General features: G+C 41.4%; 1 protein-coding gene across 2 annotated transcripts in view; it reads right to left on the bottom strand.

Annotated features, from left to right (window-relative positions):
- Window positions 1-274: 274 nt before the first annotated feature.
- The window catches only part of LOC148031371 (DNA repair RAD52-like protein 2, chloroplastic), a 69451-nt gene continuing 60573 nt past the window's right edge, over window positions 275-9152 (bottom strand). Inside the window, exons 2-5 of one of the 2 annotated variants that reach the window (XM_087684895.1) lie at window positions 3498-3535; window positions 3069-3163; window positions 2675-2735; window positions 657-792 (exon numbers count right to left, since the gene is read on the bottom strand). In XM_087684895.1, the coding sequence (XP_087541021.1) occupies window positions 2715-2735; window positions 3069-3163; window positions 3498-3535 (154 nt within the window). In that variant the 3' untranslated portion in view covers window positions 657-792; window positions 2675-2714. Of the gene's footprint in view, window positions 793-2674; window positions 2736-3068; window positions 3164-3497; window positions 3536-9152 lie in introns of both variants that reach the window. The other variant, XM_087684894.1, reaches the window with a different exon arrangement.

Raw genomic sequence — 9152 nt, 5'->3', positions numbered from 1 at the left:
ATTCAAGAGTAGGCAAAATTAGAATCTTTTGGTAGATAGCTCTGGTGGACAACAAATAGCTTCTCCAATTTGCTTATTGAGGAAAATCTGATAATTCATTGGTCCCATCTACTATCAAGGCACCTTTCAACTTTAGTAGAGTGCCATGAACTCCTGCAACTCTGGTAGTAATTTGAAATAAGAGTTTTGGAAGCAACTGAACACGGAGCCCCCAGGTGCTGCAGAACAATGTGATGGAAAGAGAGTGCTCAAGAAACTACTACTTGCAAACATAGACAAAAGAAAACAAGCTGTGATGAAATTAGATACTTAACTTCTATGAAGCATTACGAGCCTCACTTGCTAGCTTCAGAAAGATACACCTAATAAAGGAAGTCTGGATGCTCAGCTCTAAGCACAACAGATCTAAAATAGCCTGTGCCATCAGACATGCTTTGAAATCTGAGATTCATCAAGCATGCACAGTTACACAGTAGGATCCCTCCACCCTATACAAAGTCTGTTGTTAGCTTGAAAAGTGTGTTAACTTTCACAAACACAGGGTTCGTGGTGTATCTGCTCAGCCAATCAAAATGCTTTACCACTTCTAGCTGTACTCCCAAACATAGTATACAGCACACAGAGAGTGAAAAAAATCTCACGTTGAACTCATTGTATCCCCTCATGATGAAGATATAGACCCAGACCAAATCTCGCACATGCACGCACAAATGCCAGTGCTTCTGCCTCCTGAGTAGGATCTCCTGTTTTTGATGATTCGGTGGAGACTGTCCCTGAAGCTTCACGAAATGCCTGCACAAGTCAACAGTACTATAATCAACTTAACTATCACAGAACCTTCAGGATTCATTTTGCATGAGAAATCATCCAGCTATTCTTTTCAGCACTACCAGTGCATGATGTTCTCTGATGTTCAAATTACCACAAGTGTTTTAAAGTATACAACTGGACAATCCAAATGCTGAACTTTCTAATGAGTTGCAGACAAATTAATTCTTCACCTGGGCATACCAGCAGTGCAAGTAAGGTTATGGGGTGGCAACTTTGTTACAACTGAGACTTGTGAAATAACTGAATTGATCCAGAGCATATAGCACATGACAGCTCAAATATGCCTAAATAAATTTTAGCTTTGAAAAAAAGTATTTACAGCTCCCTCCCCACAAAAAGCGAAGTGAGCACAATAGGGGACCATAGAGGTTAAACTTAAAAAACAGTGCAGGAAACTCTACTGCTAGCCTTGAATGGAGTTCTTGAGGCGAAACTTTTTATGGCTCAAATCTCAACAATATAGTGCTTCTCTTCAAGCAAGTGTCAACCCCATATCCATATTCGGTAAGGTTGAAATCGATCCAGCAGGCACAAGACACACATATAAATCCAGGACCAATTGCACAGTTATGTACATGCCCATATATGCATGTTCCAATTTACAGGTGGATGATTCAAGCAGCATGTATGTAGAAATGTCCATGATTGACAAGAATGACCACCTCGTTTCCTTAAGCCACATCAGAAGGCTTATTGGCATATCACCCTCCTCTCCAAGGCTAGCTCTCTTCATGCGGTTTTAGGTTTTGACCATAGCAGCTAAGAAACACATTTCTTTCAATTTGAAACTTACGAAACATTTCTTAAAGTAAGAAATGTTTCTGAGAGTAAAATAAGTGGGGTTTTTTTTTTAATTTGGAACCCAAAACATGGTTTTTTTGACAAAGATTGTTGGACAATGTTAAACATGATGATGATGATGTGTAATAACTCGTGAGGGCTTAAGATTTTGGATGAGACTGATTTTCTTTAGTTATTGGACTTTGTCAATCTAGTATCTACTCTTGTCTTGAGAGTTGATTATTATACGACTTTAGTCTCATTTATGAGTTATTTATGATATATTATGATTCATTCTCAAATTTGACATTTTGTCAATTTGTTTTGAAATGAGAATCATGATGTTGCATCTTGACTCAATCCATATTGTAGATAGGCTATTTCCATGTTTATTTCAATTTTCTTTATATGATATATATGAATCATAATGTTTGAGTTCCAAACCGTAGTATAGCTTGTCCAAAGACTTAACTTTAACATAAGTGGCAAGTCAATAGTGGATCATAGATATGTAACGTATTATTCTCAATTGACTCTAATATCACTCAAACACGTTTCTAGTGTTTCATTTCTAAATGTTACTGGCTGCTATCGTTTTGACTGGGCAAGTAAGCTTCTCAATTGGACCCTTTGGGACAAATTGGCTACCTAATCAAAGAGAACTTATTTATAACAATCTTATTTCAGCAGAACTCAACTCCCCAAGAATAATGATATAAGAGGGTATTCATGCTTCCGAAGATCAAATGCTCCTTAAGCGTCAAAATCTGCAGGAGCTGGAGATTAATCTGAACAAAAAGACCTTTCTCAAGTGCATCGCACCAGAAAATTATCGAGTGAAAGAAACTTTGGCACCAGTCACTGCAAACCATGGACTACAAGAACAAATACATATTTTTTCTTTCTCTGCCAATCAAACCTTTGCTGGACAGCTTATGTTGATGATTCCCTGTTCCTGCCTGCTACTAAGAATATGCATCTTCTGGCACTTGCGGAAGTCCCACAGTTACTCAGGAATGCTGCTGGTTTAGCATTAACTTTGTAACTTGAAGAAAAGTCTTACCTTTAAGAGGAATAATGCTTCCAGTCTCAGCTCCATGAACTCAGCACCAAGATTTGACCCTCTGAAGAACAAGGCATGGGTGTGGAAAGCATGACGATTTGAATTAATGGAAGAGTATATTGAATTCATGCCTTCTTTGGAACATCAAAGCTTATGAACATCCTTGAGGAAAGCTAGTTGCTAGTTAGGAAGCAGATCATTTCAGCTACCAATAAGATTTTGGGAAACAAAATCATGTTCAAGGAAATAGTACAAGTATTCCATAAAAGCCAAACCATGTGATACATGACACAAAAGTTGCTGAAGGTTTTGTCACCTCCATCACCACAAAACTGTCACCTCCATCACAACAAAATTAAGAGCTTATATTGATACATCATACAGTATAACTTACCTCTCCATCAGATCCTCTGATTGTGACTCGATAAATAACTGTGACAAACTTCCCATCAGTGGAGTACTTTATATCCCGAACTTCACCACACCAACCTGCGCATCAAACCAGTATTATTAAAATGTCTCATCAGGAGTGTCAATGTGAAGTACTAAAATTTGCAAACAAACATTACAGGTTTTAAGAACTGTAGGTTCTTAGCATGGCACTTTAAACTATTAAGCTGCAACATGCCATGAAGCCGTGTTCAGAATTTTCCAGCACACAGGGTTTGTGGTCGTGAGTGGGGGTTTTGTGGGATAGTGAACAGCAATCTATGGAAATCCTCACTCACTCACTCACTCACTCACCCGCCGCCCCCCCCCCCCCCAAAAAATAGAAACAAAAAAACTGTTTCCAATTAAAAGAGAAACATTTTTTTGGCCAAACCTGGAGCATAAAAGCTGAGCATGCGATTAGCGTGATACCTGCACATAAAGTCATAATTCAGCTCTACAACCCCAACCAAAAAAAAAAGTGAGTCCTCTCAATTTGAAGAATAATTTTCAACAAAGGACTAAGCAGATATTAAAACATTATAGCATTGCATCTGCAGGGACCAGATGCGCAATGAATAGATGGCCTGAAGTCCAGATATTTGAAGAATCTGTCTAGTAATGCCTATAAAATATTATCATAAATGGGCATATAGCCTGAATGTCTGAAGAATGGACACCCAGGGATGTTGACAGGAGAATGCTATGAGAAAGGAGCAGTCTGTTTACTGTTTCAGGCTTCCCCCTCCATGACATTGTCAATAGCCCATCTGCTAACTCAGAGACTTATTGACTCTGACCCTTCAATGACAAGAAAGTTGTTTTCAAAACTGCCCTCATGCAACTAGCCTCCACAAATTTGTGTACGACGAAGCACAAACTGATAAAGAACACAATTAAGGTTAGGGTAATTTAGAGACAATAAATACTGAATATGAAAAATGAATGAATGAATATATATGATGCTCAATGCAACAAACACACTATGCAAAGTGAAACTGACCCTCGAACTCCTGTCTCTCTAGGATGGAGCAAAGAGTATGACCTAGAAAGTGTGCTATCCTCTATACGGGTCCCAAAACCCAACATGTAGCCTCCGAATGTGATCAACAGCAACAAACCCAGATCTGGAGAGTTTGGATCAGGCTGAACATGCAGTGGCAGCACCAAACAGTGGGCACCAGACTGAGAACTTTCACATAGATGAAGGTGACTGCTGTAGACAGCAAATGCAGTCATCAAAATGCTCTAGAAGGGCTGGTGTCAGCTGTATGCTGCAAATGCAGACTGTAGAGGGTTAAGTTGCAGCAAATGCAAACAGCTGAAAGGTCACAAACTGTAGGCAATGGCTGGGAGCAAGTGTCTGCAGGCTGAAAACTGCAACTACAGCAAACACAATGTCTGGATGGCTGTAGACTGATCACCAGTACTGATGGAAGGCTGGTCACCACCATGAACTAAGATATCTACCACAAAGGGGTGTAGACAGCAATGGAGATGTGGGCACCCGCTGATGGAGGAGCTATAATGACAAGATGGGGCTGAGTGGTGGGCAGCTTGTCTACTTATAGAAGTGTAGATCCTCACAAATTAGGCTTTGGCTTATGGGACACTGACACTCTAGAAATGCACACCATTTGATGAAACTTTTGTAATAATTTGAGTTCAGCAAGGGCATCGGAAAAAGGGTGCTCATTAACTGCCTAGTGACCTATCAAGACTACAAAGACAATGGTTATCTTACCAAGGGAACCCAAAGCGTCACCTAAGAGAGGCCAAGGCATCTGACAAAGGGTGCTTGTCAAATGCCCAATGGCCTACCAAATCCTACAAAGGCAAATGGAACCACTTTGAGCTTTTTGCTTTTTAGTAATGATTTACACCCTATTAAGTAGTTGTGCCCTAGGAAGAATGAAAGGGATGGTTAGATCCAACAAAACATAAAAATAGACAAGCCATCCCGACCATCCATGAGTGTCAATGCAAAGGAAAAATACAAAGAATGTGTAGAGAAACCGAGAAGAGAGAAAAGATATTACCCAAGGAGACTAAGAGTGCCATGATAGTTACCATAGATATGGTGGATCCAAAGCCAACCACTCTCTGGCCAAAAAGCGATAAATGCACACAAATGCATGTTTATCAGAACAGAATGCCAAAGCATGGGTTAATGCAAAGAGCAATGCAAGATGTCATGCTTATGCAAAATGCTATATAATGGTGCCACTTCGACAATACCCTCGCATGAGAATCATTCACTTGTCACGATCGCCCCTTTACAATCATGATCATTTTGATAATTCAGATAATGATACAAAGTACAATAATAATGTCCATAAAGCGAGTGGAGAATAACCCCCTCTTGATTCTGGATGTGGGACCAAAGAGCTCTTGCCTGATGCACTCGAGTTTCTAGGAGGGGGAGAGAGCCTAGTCTTGGGCAGATTGCCCTTGGCCTTTAGGCAACACTCATCATCAAAATAGCCGACCTTTTGGCCAAGAGCATCTATTCTTTTTTGATACATTTTGCCAATCCAGTTTCAATCCTAGAGGAGAGTTACATTGTTCCTCAATGTGTGACTCACTCTTAGTATTGTTCTATTCACCACCTTGCTTTACCTTCCGAGAAGACAAGGCCACCTCTAAATATCACGTGAAATTGATCAAACAATTGAGCGTAATACAGCTGTAATATCACGTGAAATTGATCAAACAATTGAGCGTAATACAACTGTTGACACATACTCATAGAAGATGGGTAACAAGGGCTGTGAGATGACTTATTAGGCAAAATTAAAGCATGTTTGCAGTAATTTGTTCATCACCAAGTGACTTGATCATCAACTGACTTGCAAAGCCAATGGTGGCGAATTCAACAAAAAATCGCCTGAACTCAACCAACTTAACAATCAAATCATCCCTCTCGATACTTAGAATTCATGGTCATTATTGATTCATCGGGTACAATCACAAGTCACGTAGCTATCAACTAGGCATGCCCAATGCTTAGATGTAAGGTCAATGTGTTAGAGTTGAGAGTGAAATTCGGATATAAGACCCTATATCAACTCACCTATGGCTATGGCATTTCTACTCTTCCAAGAGTGAACTACCTCATAATGAGAACCAATAAGGATTAAGCTAAGGTTCCTGGCCTTGAACAAGTTCCCACAAGCCTTGGGAATCCAAGACATACCACATCAATTAGACCAAGTGCTAAAGTTAGACCCTTAAAACGAGTCTTATCCATAAACGCATGTTTAGCTGGAATGGCTTGATTGAGAAAGGGTTTAGGTGGGTGGCATAAGATAGAAAGAGGAGTAACTAGTTGCTATTGTGAGAGTACGCAACGGAAGAAGGAACTCGAACACAGAGGAAGAGAGAGACAATCTGCAAGAGGAAAAAGAAAAGAAACCTGCATTGAACAAGGAACAAATGTTGAATACAGAAGGAGGACTGATCAGTCCCTACACCCAGCCCACAGCGTTAATGAGGACACCAGATCAGGCGGATGATGACGGCAACATCGAAGACGGAGAAAGATCACAAAGTCGAAGTGTGCACCTGCCAAGGAAGGAGGAAAGATGATAATCTAAGTGGCTACCAAGTGGAAAATGGCTATAAATAGCCAAAATTTCCAAAAACTGACCGACCTGAAATTTGGGCAAATATGTTCAACCAACATTTAATGCTGGTAAAAATGCCAAAAATGCTCAAAAAAATCCTAAAAAGGTCAGGCAGGCTAAATAATGAAGAAACTACCCTAGAAAATGCACATGAAATTCCAACTGGAGAAAAAAATGCACTGAAATGCAATAAACTCAATGATCTAGAATGAGCTACCTCCTCTGTGAAAACAAGTGATAGACATGTCAAAGCTCCTAAAGTCCTCATCTGACTCATGCTGAGGCTCATAGGCAAGAGATGACAAGGCATGACAAACATGACTGCTAACACCCTCCTCTCAGATCTTGGATGTGGCAGAAAGCCAAGGAAAAAACAGATCCTAGGATGGAAAGAGAAATGCCAATGTCGATGAAGTCTGTCCATAAAGATTGCCGATGCAGAAGCTTCTCACGATCCTAGAAAGCCCCCTCTAAAACAATAGGGGCCAGAAAATCCACAGCCACATCACCTAGATTGTCCCCCTCTAAAAGAGATGGGGGTACGAGGGAACCACCGTAGGAGAGGGTGGGGGATAGGAAGAAACCTATGGAAAAGAGGGTGCACAAGCGAGAACAGGTGTAGCAATAGACAACTGCCTCAGAGGACCCTACATAAGAGAAGGGGAATGGAGCCTGTAAAGCCTGCTCTCCTGCTAACCTATCGCGATAACAGCCCCCGAATCCTCAATACAAATGGCCCGCTCAGTGAAGACAACCCGGATACCGAGCCTTGTAAGGCCATAAACTTAGAGGAGTGGAAAGCCCAAGTCTGGAACATAAAGAGCCTGTTAAAGGGAGCTCGACGCACGGTCGAAAAATAAAGGCAAAGTACCAACACCACAAATAGGCACCAAAACAATGTCACCAACAGTGATTGAACCCCCAGAAGAGCATAGATCCTACAACAAATCTCACCTCATGGAGTCATGTGACTAGAAGCTTCAATATCAACCAGCCAAGGCCTCTCAAAAGATGAGGCAACCATTGAAGAAGGCTCCTCCAAGTCAACAATATAAAGGAAAACAGACTCATGGGTAACCGCTAGAGTAGATGTAGAAGGCCCAAATGTTTTAGCTCCATCCTTCGCTCCCGGACGAAGGTGAGGGTACTTCCAACATTTCTCCTTTGGATGTGTCCCGTTCCCACAATATGGGGATTTAGGCTCCTCCGAGTCGTGTTGGGAATAAAGGCCTCCTGCATTTTAAATGTGCTCGGGTGTGAACACACCCTTAGCACTTGTACTTACACATATATATCTATCTAAAAACCTAAAGGTACTCTCTCGTCATTGTACCTAAAAACGTGCTCACTCTCTACTCTACTCTCTCTCACTCTCTCTGTCTCTCACTGCGCATAACGACTGCCTGTCCCGATCTCCGTGCCTAACCACTCCCTACAAACCAGTATCAGAGCTAACTTCTGTGCACACTTCCCGTAAAGAAGACCGACAGCCGAGCAGCCGTGCAAAAGAAAATACTGCTCAAGGTGACAAGGCAAGCATTGTGAGTAGTAGCAGGCAGTGAAGACATAAGAGTAAAAACAGTCGTAGGTGACCAGCGACACGGGCAAGACCAAGCAACTGGTCCAACGTGGACCAGCAGGCAGCAATGAGCTGCAGCAGACGTGACGGATAGCAATCGCAACCAGGCGCCAAAAGGGGCACACGACCAGGAGACGACCATGCAATTGTAGGCGACCAGCGGAGCTCACAGCGCACGACTAGTGGGGCTCACGATGCATGTCTGATGGGTCAACAGACCTGTCATCCTTTTTTTTTCTCTCTTCTTCTTCAAAATTTGTTGAAAATCCACTTCCTCTAACCAAGGTTCATGCGCGCAAGCACAAAATCTCAAATCTGTGCAAAATTGAGTCAAAATTTTGGGGCTTTTCCCGAATTTGGGGATCTCAACACAGAATTGGACAATCTGACTCAGAAATTGCAAAGTCCGTGCAAATTTACCTGGGAATTTTTGGGGCTTTTTACATTTTAGTGAAATTTTTTCAATTTCACCGAAATTAGTGCATGCAGAACTTGGAAAATTTGGGGATTTGTCCAGATTTGATGCGAGCAAGATGCAAAAGTGATATCTGTCTCACAAGTTGCAGGAATTTTGTGACATTTTGTCCCCGACATTTGGAGGTTTTCATGTACATGCTCAAATTGGGCTGAAATTTACCCAATTTCTCGACATTGATGCACATTGGACCCGTGCAATTTAGGGCTTTTGCAGTTTGGGCAAAATTTGTGCAGTATTTGGGCATTTTATGTACATGCAGGTTGAATTCCACATAATTTGGACATCAACACTTCGTAAAATTTGGGGGTTTTGCCGAAATTGCTCTATTTTGGCAAAATTGGACTGTCCTATGCATGACAAAGAAAA

This window comes from Lygodium microphyllum, chromosome 9, assembly GCF_053477565.2.
Source record: "Lygodium microphyllum isolate KBCC chromosome 9, Lygodium_microphyllum_v1.1.10, whole genome shotgun sequence".
Lineage (NCBI taxonomy): Eukaryota > Viridiplantae > Streptophyta > Polypodiopsida > Schizaeales > Lygodiaceae > Lygodium > Lygodium microphyllum.
This window is presented reverse-complemented; position numbering and strand designations above follow the sequence as displayed.